We start from the raw sequence: 12,201 nt of genomic DNA, 5'->3' as shown, positions 1-12,201 counted from the left end.
AAACCGCGGGCGGAAGAAAGTTGTGTCAACGGAATTGACGGAAAGCGTTGCGGCGAGGGAGTGGAGATTTTTTTTTGTTCCCCACAGTTGGCAGAGTTGGAAGAACGTTCGGACTTGAGCGAGGTGACGGACAGCAGCAGCAACGCCATTAGCTCGGGCTGTGTCAAGTACGGGTCAGGTCGGGTCCAACACTTGATCTTACCTTCCTTCTTCAAACACAATCATAGTTTCTCAAGCAAGCGGTACACAGCTTGACAGCTTACTACTATCACCACGATACAAGACTTGCCAAAATTTAGGCGGTACATAGGAGACCTTTCCTTCGCTCTCATCATCACAACACCTTCCTCAAGGCTCGAACTTCAAAATGGCATTCCGTAGCACCCATGCCGTGCGACGAGGCCTTCAAAGCTTCCTCCAAAAGCGAGCCGACGATGTAGTCTTCACCACCGCTCTCCGCACACCCATCGCCCGGATGAAGAAAGGCTTCAAAGATGCGTACCCGGAAGAACTCCTCGCTCACGTCCTTCAACGTACTCGCGAACGACTCGAATCGCGCGGCGTAGACAAGGACATCATCGAAGACATCTGCACCGGCACGGTCCTCATGGAGCTCGGCGGCGCAAAATCGGGTCGCATGGCAGCTTTGCACGCCGGCATGCCTATCACTTCTGCCTACAAGACTGTTAACCGTCAATGTGCTAGTTCTCTACAGAGCATCACTGATATCGCCAACGCTATTCGAGCTGGCGAGATTCAATGCGGTATCGCAGCAGGTGTCGAATCGATGACTCGCAATTACGGATCTCGTGCTATCCCTGTTGATCTCAGTCCTATCCTCAAGGAGTCCGATTCGGTTGATGCGAGAGATTGCATCTTACCAATGGGTGAGACGTCGGAGAGGGTTGCCGATAAGTGGAACATCAGTCGTGAACGTCAAGATCAATTCGCTGCTGATTCGCACCGTAAAGCGGAAGCTGCACAGCAAGATGGTCGACTAGGCTCAGAAATCGAACCTATCGAAGTACGATGGATCGATCCCGAAACAGGCAAAGAGGGCAAGAAGCTCATTAGTAAAGATGAGGGGATTCGACCAGGTACGACCGCTGAATCTCTTGGTAAACTGAAACCGGTCTTCCGATCGGACGGTAGGAGCACAGCCGGAAACTCTTCCCAAGTGAGTGACGGAGCTGTTGCTCTCACTATGGCAAGACGAGATGTGGCTGAAGCGGCCGGTATGGAGATTCTGGGTCGATGGGTTGGTACAGCAACTAAGGGTGTTAAGCCAGATGTGATGGGCATCGGACCTGCAGAGGCTGTGCCCAAGCTTTTGCAGCGTTTCCAGCTCAAGACGGATGATGTGGATCTGTGGGAGTTGAACGAGGCATTTGCTTCTCAGTCGTTGATGGTGATGGATACGCTCAAGTTGGATGCAGCAAAAGTGAACCCTAAGGGTGGAGCTATTGCGCTGGGTCACCCACTGGGTGCATCGGGTGGAAGGTTGGTGACAAGTTTGTTGGCTGAATTGAGGAGAACGGGTCAGCAGGTGGGAGTCGCTACGCTTTGCTGTGGTACTGGATATGGTAAGGCTTCGTTGATCATTGCTGAGTAGGTGCGAGGCATTGTAGTGCGGTATGTCCGGTATACTCAAGCGATAGCGGTTCCCGATCCTAGGCTTGATCGGATGGAGATTGTGTAAGGATCGGCGATCAGTAAGATAGTCCGGCTCCTGGCGTCGATGTGTTTGCCGTATGCGGAGAGCGTGGATGTCAACAACTCAACATGCTTGCCGTAGCACCCTTTACTACATTTTACTTGTCGTGTACCATAGGCATCCTACATCGTACCTGTTTCAATCGTGTCTGTTCCTTATCACATGGGATGTCGCTTGTGCAGAACTCCGAGGATCCGTAGTCTGGGTGTGATGTAGACCTTCAAAGTCATCTATGGATGGCTGCGATGGAAATCTCATGCCGAGAAGAAGAGCAAGGAGGACGGCTGCTGAAAGATACTCTTATCCGGAACCAGCAATCCGCTGGAGGCGGTTGACGATAGGAAGGATTGATGCCGAAACAGATGGGCAGGGTGAAGTGACAGTCGGTCTGCAAGGTCACAAAGCAGCAAACTCGGACAAATCGGTACACGGGTAGGGATGGTTAACACAGCGGAAACGAAGAAGGAACGGAAGGGAAGGAGAAGGGAAGGACCGAGCGGGGAAGATTCGGAGAAGCCCGAGAAGAGAGGGGGTGTTGTGCGGGGCCAAGCAATCATCTTGGTTACAGATAGCGTGAAGCGCGATCACGGGACGTCAACAACGACACCCAGATCTTGTTATCAACTGGCAATTAAGTGCGGAGTGCGAGAGGAAGAGTGACAGAGGAAGAGTGCGAGAGGAAGTGCGGGGCGCCATGTGGGATTGCGATTGGAAGGGGTAATGGTGTTTCAACAGATGCAAAGGATGGTGGTGGTAGCCGAGTTGAGATGTCTTCCGAGCAGCCGTAGATGGTGTTTGTTTGGCGGGCAAACTCTGTTAGGTTGCACGAAGGATGCTCGGAAGAGATGAAGGCCATGAGAGGTGCTCGGACATCGCCGTGAGTTGATGCAAGTCGTTCCTCCCCCGCTCTGCAATGCTATCTCTTACCCCAGGTGCCATTCTGATTGACTATCTATGTACTGCGCAAATGCTACTGTAGTAGGGTCTGCCATGGTGCGTGCAGGTTCACTGTCATGAGATGGAGAAGCAAGGTGCGTAGGCGTTGTGATACGCATTGGTGGTGGTATCCACTGCCGATTACCCCTCTTTGCAAGAATTTCCCTTCCGTTCGAAAAGAACGTTGCTTCAAAAAGCTCGGAAAGACCCCTTCTCAAGCTGAACATGGTCTCCTGAGGATGATGAGGACGACCAAAGCATTGTTTGGAACTGGCACCTGCAGAACCCATACGCACACGACACAGTAGGAAGAACCTGTTCCGGTCTTGCTATCTCTCCGGATGACAGTCAGATGAGCAAACCAGGTGAGGGAAAGCGCGGCAAAAGAGGCACCAATCTGCATGCATAAAACTCAGACGAAATTTTCCTCCTTTCACACTCTCCTTGCTCAAAGATAAAGCTGGTCGACAAGCTTCATCCTCGCTGCCATGTAACAGCCCAATGAGGTTAAGCCTGGAACGAAAGATCGAGCATACTAAGTATCGGGTCGTTGCATTGAGTACCTTGAGAGGAAAACCATATTGTCCCGATTTCCGGAGAGAAAAGAAAAAGAAAAAAAAGGAAAAAAAAAAAAAGAGAAAAAATAAATAAATCGTGTCACGAGACCGAGTTCGAAAAGGCCATCCAACCTTTCTCCTGCTCTTTCACTGCAAATCCGCCGTTAGAACCGACGCCTACTCAACGCAAAGGAAGAGAGAGAGAGAAAAGGAAATTCACCTTCTTGCACGATTTTGAGTAAGGCTCTTTCGCTCCCAGACTTCTGTTTGGCCCGCCTGCAAGATCTTGGCTCCCGCCCTTCGGTCAGTTGAAGCGTTTTTGTTGATGATGATAGTTCTAAGTACAAATGCAAGTCAAGTATCTTCAAGTTTTCCCCACTCATGCATGCTTGGAACACATGCATGCATGCACTGCTGAGCCCCTTTTGCACAAGCCTTTTTCTTGGCTGTAAACACTTTCTCCACAGTCTCTATGCTTTGTGCAGCTTTTATCTACTTCAACTCCCCCCCTCAACAGCATATGTACCCTGTTCATTATGCTGTTGTTTCAAGGTGTGACCTCTGTTCTTCAATACTGTTGCATAGCTTGGGGACCCCATTCTGTATGCTGCTGCCAGTATTTACAGGTGTAGCCCAGATCTTGCTTGCTGCATTGCTTGTCTCCCAATGGGCTTTGTGAGTACATCTGCCAAGTTTCTTGTGGTGTCCACATACTTGATCTGCACCCTTCCCTCTTGGACATTGTTATGGACAAAGTGATACTTGGTGTCAATGTGCTTAAGCTTCCAATGCTGTGCTGGATCTTTACTAACCTGTATGCAACCAGTGTTGTCTGAGTAGACCATTGGGGTGCCTGTGGCAATGCCAATTGAGCATAGCAGCTGCTTGAGGAAGAGCACCTCACGTGTTGCTTCTGTGGCTGCAATGAACTCCGCCTCAATGGCAGACAATGATACACATTTTTGCATTGCTGACTTCCAGGCTACTGGGTTCCCATACACTAATGCCACTGACCCTGATGTACTCCTTCTCTGTATGGTGGCATTGCTCGCCCAGTTTGCATCACTGTGCGTGACCAGTGGCTCTTGCAACTCATTTGCCCTATAAACCAATCCAACCTCCTTTGTGCTTTCGAGGTAGCATAAGGCCCATTGTGCTGCCTGATAATGCTCCTGTGATGGTTTGTGCATGTGTCTAGCGAGAATGCCCATGGTGAGGCTAAGGTCAGGCCAGGTGCTGTTGGCAACCCAGAGCAGCTTGCCAACAATCACCGGATACTCCTTCTGTTGCTTTGCACTTGTGACAAGGGTTCCCTCCAGTATGCTCTGCATTGGGACCATGGTCAGCTTTGTATGTTTGTCCAGGTGCTTTGCCAGCACTTGGTTGATGTACCCTGACTGACCAATTGTCATGGTGTGCATTGCACAGTCTCGACTGATTTTGATGCCAAGGAAGTGAGAGACCTCACCACTATCTTCCATCTTCCATCTCTGGCCAATCTGCTTCTTAACCTTTAGGACTGTTTCCAGTCGTGGTGCTATGACCAATGTATCATTGACATAGATGACCACAATGGCCATATCTTCACCCTGTCCCTTGGTGTAGATGCAGGGAGCACACTCTACCTGGAAGAATCCCATGTGTCACAAAGACCTGTTGAACTCCTGGTTCCATTCTTGCCTGGACTGCTTTAGGCCATATAAACCCTTGACTACCTTGTACACCTGGCCGGGAGCTACTCCTGATCCTTCCAGTGGCTTCATGTAGATTGCTTCCTTTAACATGGAGTTCAAGTAAGCCATAGTGATGTCCAGAGCATGCACCTCCCAGTTGTTCTGCACTGCTAGTGCTAAGATGGCTCTGATCACTCCAAGGGGTGCTACTGGAGAGAAGGTTTCTTGGTAGTCAATCCCCTCTCTCTGTGTGAAGCCCCTTGCAACCAGTTGCACCTTGTGCTTGACAGGCATGCCATCAGCATCAAGCTTCAGCCAAAGTACAACCTTAGAGTCCACAAGTGGTACTCCTGGCAGTTGGTGCACCACCTCCCAAGTCCCCATTGCCTCAAGTCCTTCCAGCTCCTTTCATATTGCCTCCTTCCAGAGCTGGGTGTCCTCACTGTTCATTGCCTCTCCAAGGGTTGGGTCCAGGTTCAGTACTGCTGTGTTGGTGGTGCCTACTGTGCTGTCTATAGCTGGTAGGAGATCCTCCACCATGGCCTCTGATCTGGTTTCCTCCTCCACTGTGGTTGGCATGACACCCTCCTCCTCAACTTCTGCAGTTGCCATGGGCTTGAATGCCTCCTGTTGGTGATCACTCCATCCTTTGTCCTCATGGAACATTGCTGAGTTGCTCCATTGGATTGACATGGGCTGGTCTGGGTTGCAAAACTTCCATGCTTTGTGCTTGTCATCATACCCAATCATGATGGCTGGCTTTGCTCTAGCCCTGTACTTGCCTTGCTGGTCCTTCTGTTGAACATGGACCCATGCTAAGCATCTGAAGACTCGCAGCTGTTGGGCCAGCTTGTGCATGGTGGTTCCATAAAAGGCCTCATGAGGAATGGTCTTGGTGGCTGATGGGGTGAGGTTCATCATGTGTGCCACTGCTGTGATTGCATATGGCCATAACTCTCTGGGGCAAGCTTGACCAATGAGCATCGAGCACATCTTTTCTTGGACTGATCTGATCACTCTCTCTGCCCATCCATTTTGGATACTGATCCCCGGGATGCTCTTTTGCCACTTGAAACCCTCCTGAGTTTGCCAGTCTTCAGCTCCCAAACTGCACCACTCTCCTCCATTGTCACTGTGGAGTGTTTTGAGTTTCCTGTCCATTGTTTGTTCCATCCTGGTGATCCACCTTCTCAGCACCATGAGTGTGGCACCCTTAGTGCAGAGTGGTTCCACATAGATCAGGGAGGAGAAGTCATCCACAGCAACTAGTGCACAGTGGTAGTTGGCATGGCCCTTGAAATCTGTTATCAAATCTATGTGTACTAGCTCTAGTGGTGCCCCTGCTCTTTTCGACTCTGATTGGCTCATCCATGCTCAGGTCTGTTTCCCTTGACTTCATGCATTGCAATGCTTCAACTCATGCTCCATCCTCTCATCAGTACCAAGGTAGTGTGCCTGGATCTGCCTTGTCTTATCTTGTCCCAGGTGTCCAAACCTCTCATGCCAGAGGTAGCTGTCCTGATCTCCTGTGTTCCTATTGTCCTCTGGGACATTGTTTTGTCTTCCTGTGTTCTTATTGTCCTCTGGGACATCATTGTGAGTCTCCTCCAGCTCCAAGACCAGTGCTTGTCCTCACACTTCGAAGCAGCCTTGTCTCCTGTTCCTCCTGAATTGCACTTGGGTACCATCATTCTGCTTTATGGTAGTCCCAAACTCATCAAAGGTTACTCATGCACCATTCTAGATCAAGCCTTGTATGGACAATAAATTAGCATTGAGTTTTGGCACATAGAGCACATCCAATAGCTGGATGGTAGCCTCACCAACCCAAAGGGAGGCATCTCCTATGGCCTTCACCTGAAGCCTTTCATCCCCTGCCATACTGATCTGGCTGACCTTGCTCATCGAGGTGAGCAGCATTCTCTCATCATTTACCATATGATGAGTTGCACCTGAATCGATGATCCAGGTGTCACATGCCAATTGCTTGCCCCCATCAATCACTAGGAAGGTGCACCCAAGTTCCTAGTGGCTTGCTTCTTGTGTCATATTGTTGTTCATGCAATTGTGGGTGATATGGTTTGGTCCTCCACACGTGTAGCATTTCGGAGGGGCTGAGGGGTTGCAGGGATCGCATCTGCCCCTTGGTCCCTGCTCTGCCTGGTTGTTGTCCCCCTGCTCTGCACTCACAGCAACCCTGGCTGCCCCTCTAATGTGGCCAGAGATCTTGCCATCCTGCTGCTTCTTTGCTAGTGTGTGGTAGGCTTCATCATACTCACAATCTGGCTTAGCTGTCTTGAGTGCATCGATGGTGTTGGCATAGAACCAATCTTGGGCTGTGCAGTGATAGAGAGTTGACTTCTTGAGGTCCTTGTCAAAGCGCTTTCTGAGATGTGCTGCATCATTCCAGATTGAATCAAGTTCCTTGCCTAGCCTGACAATGTCTCGATTGTGCAAGCACACCATGTGAATATGATCCTGCAGTCCTGCTCGCTTTACAGCATCGTTCAGTGTCAGTGCTTTCTTGAGCTTGGCATACAGCATGCTGCCAAGTTGGACCTCCTCATCTGCACCCCTAACAGTGTAGGTGTCGATGCAACTGTCTGGGCTGTTGTCACAACAAGCATGGATGAGGCCCACGAGGGCCTTGTCCAGATCTTCATTGTACTCCTCGCTTCCAGGTGCAATAATGCCATATAGTATCTCCTTTGCATTGTGTACCCTCTGAAGACAGTTGATGAATGTTGGTTCCCAAGTATGCCAGTTGCTATTGCTGAGCTTCTTGATGTGTGTGATGGAACTCAATACATCCTTGGGGATCTTCTCCATCTCTCCATGTGGGGTCTGGCCACTGATGCTAACAAGGCCCATAGCCCGTATGATTGCCTCCTTGGCCATCAGTGCTGGGTTCACTAGCTGGAGGATCCTGACTACCTGCATGAGCCATCCTTCCTCTCGACCGTTACCTGTGGCTGCAGCCACTTGTTCATCATCTCTTCCTGTCTGTCTGGCTCTTGTCAATGGTGGCATTGCACTGAGCATCAGACTCTTAATCAGTTGAAGTGTTTTTGTTGATGATGATAGTTCTAAGTACAAATGCAAGTCAAGTATCTTCAAGTTTTCCCCACTCGTGCATGCTTGGAATGCATGCATGTGTGTGCTGCTGAGCCCCTTTTGCGCAAGCCTTTTTCTTGGCCGTAAACACTTTCTCCGCAGTCTCTACGCTTTGTGCAGCTTTTATCTACTTCAACTCGGTCCCTAACTCAATTGCATGTGTGCCTGTCCATTCTGAACAGTGCGACGGCGATTGGAAATGGAAATTCGGAAATGGAAATTTGGAAATGGAAATTTGGAAATCCTTGACAGTGTCTTCTCGCTTGAACTTGCTCATTCATTCATGTGGTCCAACGCCGTACAAGCTCATGCTCTCACAATTACCGCTTTATGTATGAATCGAAAGTCGGTCCGACTGGCAAAGCACAGTAACCTCCTCTCTCGTGCCAGTTTGAGGCGGGAAGAATGTGTATAAAAATGGGACAAAGTGTCCAGGCTTGTTGGTTCGTGGATTGACAATGCTTCGGAAGACGTTGCTCCTTTTTGCCTTTCAGCAGCTGCGATAAGTTCTTGTTCCTTTCTCTGCCTTCAGTGTCATGCCATGCCCGCTCTAAGTGTGAGAGAGAACGCATTCTCACCGGTTCGGAGTCTGGCTTCCGCAACCAAGCGAGTCTTCTCCTTCGCCACTTTGCCTCATCCCCCTTCTTCAACTCCTGTTGCCTATCGCCGGTGCGAGCCTTTTGCTCTTGCTCTCATTGGCTCCTTTCGCTCCTTTCGCTCCTTTCCCCTGTGCTTGCAAGGCACCCGGTTTCCCTTGATTCTTCTTTGCTCGCTGCTTGTCGCGATAAGAGAGTTCTGGATAGCATGTACACAGACGTCCTCCCTGCTCGGCATTAGTCTACCTTTGCCACATGCCAGCACGGCCAAGCTCTCCTGCTAGATTCCTGAAAGGTCTCGCTCGTCCCTGACACCAGTCGCCACCACACACTCTGCTTTGTGTGGCAAGAGAGGCGAAAGGCAGCGAGGAGGAAGGATGACTGACGAGCAGCTCAACTCCTGCGTTGGTCGCCGTTTTTTTTTAAATTTTATTCCTGTTCGCAGATTGTCTGGAGCGCTTTTTTTTTTTTTTTTTTTTTTTTTTTTGCTGCCAAAAAGTTTGTGCTGAACCGGTTGCCTTGTGCTACCTCGTATGCCTCTTCCTAGGACTGTTATCTATCTTTGACCTCTGCGTCCCCCTTTCTCATTCCCTCCCGGCTCCTATATCATACAACAACCTTCTTTCATCGACCCCTTCACTATCCCCTGTCTACCCCACCCAAACCCCCCTCCCGGCCCCTCCTCTCACCCTTGGTGCTTCCGCTTCCTTGCGGAACCAACCTTCCATCTACAGCCAACTCGTTCTCCCAAACACAGTGGCTCATTTCACCCTCCTCTTCACCACAAAAACTTGTCCTCGCCACCACCATACTAGATTACTCTAGGCACCATGTCTGCTCCTGCCCCCACCTCCCAGACTCCTCAGCTCACCAAGGACGCTTCCGTTGCTGAGCAGCACGCTGCCAACAGCAACGATGGCTCTCGCTCTCACAACGACCTCGCCGACGACAAGCTCGCCTACCAGGCTTCCGACCGCGATCTCGAAAGCCACAATGGTCGTCCCCCCGTCGAGGCCATCGAGCCTCACCCTCAGGGTGAGCCTGGTCGTGTCAGCAAGGTCTGGCGCTCCATTCGCACCCACAAGGCTACCCGCGTTGTCCTTGACATGGCTCTCATCTCCTTGATCCTCGGCTGGTGGTTGCCTGGTATCATTCGTGAAGAGACTCGCCACCGATGGGTCATTACCACTTTCTGGTCTTGGTTCTTCATTCTTCTCATTCTCTTCCACAACGACCGATACATCTCCAAGAAGCCTTTCGCCAACGCCATCGAGACTTTCTGGACCAACTGCGTTTCCAAGCCTTGGAGCATGGTCCCCCACTACGGTCAGATTGGTCTCGGATGGCTCGCTCTCCTCGCTCTCTACTTTGGTAGTGCTTTCGGTATCAAGGAAGTTCCCGAGTCGCGATACGCCGACCGTGCTCGTTCGCTTTTCGGTCTTTTCCTCATCAACTGTTTCTTCTACCTCATCTCGACCCGTCGTGCCGCTATCAAGCTCCAGCCAATCTTCACTGGTCTCGGTCTCCAGATGATCATTGGTCTTTTGGTTTTCAAGACTGGCGCTTTCTTCAGCGTCGCTAAGTGGCTCGCCTTCGCCGCTGCAGACTTGCTCGCTCAGGGTCAGCTCGGTGGTGCCGCCTTCTTCTGGGGTGACCTTGCTGGTCAGCACTACTTCTTCATCGACACTTTGTCCTCGATTATCTTCTTCGTTGCGCTTGTCGTCTTGCTTTCGTACCTCGGCGTTATGTCGTGGGCTATTCGCAAGTTTGCTTGGTTCTTCTTCAAGTTGATGGGCATTTCCGGTGCCGAGGCTGTTGTGGCTGCTGCCTCGCCTTTCATCGGTCAGGGTGAGAACGCTGTGCTCGTTCAGAGCTTCTTGGACTTGATGACCAACGCCGAGATCTTCCAGGTCTTGACCTCTGGTTTCGCTACCATTGCTGGTTCCGTCTTCCTTGCTTACGTCCAGATGGGTGTTTCTCCCACTCACTTGATTACTGCCGCAGTCATGTCCATCCCCGCCTCGATCGCTGCTGCCAAGATGGTCGTCCCCGAAACCGAAATTCCCGTTACCGCCGGATCCGTCAACATCCAACTCAACGAAAAAGCCGATGCAGTCGACCCACTCCACGCCTTCTCCAACGGTGCTTGGCTCGGTGTTCGCGTTGCCGCTCTCATCTTCTGCAACGTACTCTGCATTGTTTCGCTCCTATACACTGTCAACGGTCTTCTCACCTACATCGGTAACTTCTGGACCATCAACAACCTCACCCTCACCTTGATCCTCGGCTATGTCCTTTACCCCTTCTGCTGGTGCATGGGTGTTCCCAAAGCCGAACTTCTTCGTGTCGCTCAGCTCCTCGCTACTAAGATCGTCGCAAACGAGTTCGTCGCTTACGCTGACCTCGCAAAGATCAAGACCAGCGCCAACCCTCTTTCGGACCGATCGGTGCTGATTTCCAACTTCATGCTTGCTGGATTCGGTAACATTGGCTCGCTCGGTATCAACATCGGTGTGCTTTCCGGTTTGGCTCCTAGCCGTGGTGGTGCAATTGCCCGATTGGCTCCTTTGTCGTTGGCCACCGGTATCCTTGTTACCTGCTCGAGCGCTTGCATTGCTGGTGTCCTCGGTACCAAGTAAAACGTCCAGTTGAAAACTTCACTGTATCGTCCCAACATTTCCATCATACCCTTCTATAGGGGACGATCTCTTTCTCTTTCTTTAGGCGTCCAGCTTTGCACGCTGTCTTGTACTTCTACTGTTTCTACTCCTTTGTATTTGGATGCATTCACAAAATGGTAATCGGCTTTCTCTCTGCATCTAATAGCTTGTAATCGTGAACTCGGAGTATCTAATGTTGAGATATGTCATGACATGAAGAGTTGCATGACAGTCCATGGGTAGATGCGACTCCTCCTCCCAGCGGAGAGATGTGACTCGGTATCAGCGGCTCTTTCTACCCGACCCTAGTCCCGTCGCTTGCTTGGCCAGATCCTGCTTCGCATCTTCCCTCAGCAACAGCCCGATGAAGATACCGACGGTGCTCAACCCCACTACAAGTACGATTGAAGGTATTGTGATGGTCCACCGACGGTCAGGTACCCAAGTGTGTATTGGTGAGTCGTCTGGCAGGAAAGGCTGTCAATTGCACACAGTAGGTCAACAAAAAACGGCGTCAGCTGATGCTTGCGCAAAGTGCAGCGAGGAAGCGGAACTTACCAGGACGATCGCCCACAGCGTATATACTCCGAACAGAGATAGAGCTGTGAAGAGAATGAGGCTTCCAACGATTCGATTGGAGGTGCCCTTCGCACCATTGTATCGGAGAAGAGATATAGTGTCAGCACGATGTAAAGGGCGCTGAGCGAATGGGTGAGAGCGAGACGTACCTGGACTTGTGGTTGGTTTACGGAACGCGCCATCTTATGCTGAAAGTGCTAGCGTCACGACGCCATCTTCTCGATGGACGCAAGAGGCAAGCAGAGAAACAGAGCGGTATGAAGAGAAGGTGAGGAAAGAAGATCTGGACCCTGATCTGCGCCTTTCACTGCTCCACTTTTCACGCCTTCGGAATTCGGAGTCCAAGGTAAGGCTGCACGTTCGGGCCAACGC

The 12,201-nt window shown here is 50.9% G+C and overlaps 5 protein-coding genes across 5 annotated transcripts; 2 read left to right on the top strand and 3 right to left on the bottom strand.

The window, feature by feature from the left end:
- Nucleotides 1–367: 367 nt before the first annotated feature.
- UHO2_02563 (putative acetyl-CoA C-acyltransferase precursor) lies at nucleotides 368–1,612 on the top strand (the record flags this gene model as incomplete). Its single annotated transcript, XM_041555351.1, has 1 exon — nucleotides 368–1,612. One exon carries the CDS (start codon nucleotides 368–370, stop codon nucleotides 1,610–1,612), a length of 1,245 nt encoding a protein of 414 aa, XP_041411285.1.
- Nucleotides 1,613–3,827: 2,215 nt separating this feature from the next.
- UHO2_02562 (uncharacterized protein) lies at nucleotides 3,828–6,433 on the bottom strand (the record flags this gene model as incomplete). Its single annotated transcript, XM_041555350.1, has 4 exons — nucleotides 3,828–4,832; nucleotides 4,923–5,230; nucleotides 5,324–6,181; nucleotides 6,376–6,433. 4 exons carry the CDS (start codon nucleotides 6,431–6,433, stop codon nucleotides 3,828–3,830), a joined length of 2,229 nt encoding a protein of 742 aa, XP_041411284.1.
- A 472-nt stretch (nucleotides 6,434–6,905) lies between these two features.
- On the bottom strand, nucleotides 6,906–8,033 carry UHO2_02561 (uncharacterized protein; the record flags this gene model as incomplete). The annotated part of the gene is made up of 1 exon (XM_041555349.1): nucleotides 6,906–8,033. One exon carries the CDS (start codon nucleotides 8,031–8,033, stop codon nucleotides 6,906–6,908), a length of 1,128 nt encoding a protein of 375 aa, XP_041411283.1.
- A 1,387-nt stretch (nucleotides 8,034–9,420) lies between these two features.
- Nucleotides 9,421–11,229, top strand: UHO2_02560 (uncharacterized protein; the record flags this gene model as incomplete). Its single annotated transcript, XM_041555348.1, has 1 exon — nucleotides 9,421–11,229. The coding sequence occupies one exon, from the start codon at nucleotides 9,421–9,423 to the stop codon at nucleotides 11,227–11,229; it is 1,809 nt and encodes a 602-aa protein (XP_041411282.1).
- A 303-nt stretch (nucleotides 11,230–11,532) lies between these two features.
- Nucleotides 11,533–12,011, bottom strand: UHO2_02559 (uncharacterized protein; the record flags this gene model as incomplete). Its single annotated transcript, XM_041555347.1, has 3 exons — nucleotides 11,533–11,727; nucleotides 11,809–11,895; nucleotides 11,979–12,011. 3 exons carry the CDS (start codon nucleotides 12,009–12,011, stop codon nucleotides 11,533–11,535), a joined length of 315 nt encoding a protein of 104 aa, XP_041411281.1.
- Between the last annotated feature and the right edge of the window lie 190 nt (nucleotides 12,012–12,201).

Source organism: Ustilago hordei (assembly GCF_900519145.1).
Source record: "Ustilago hordei strain Uho2 genome assembly, contig: UHO2_contig_04, whole genome shotgun sequence".
Taxonomy (NCBI): domain Eukaryota; kingdom Fungi; phylum Basidiomycota; class Ustilaginomycetes; order Ustilaginales; family Ustilaginaceae; genus Ustilago; species Ustilago hordei.
The sequence above is the reverse complement of the archived record's forward strand: the minus strand, read 5'-3'. Positions and strand labels throughout refer to the sequence as shown.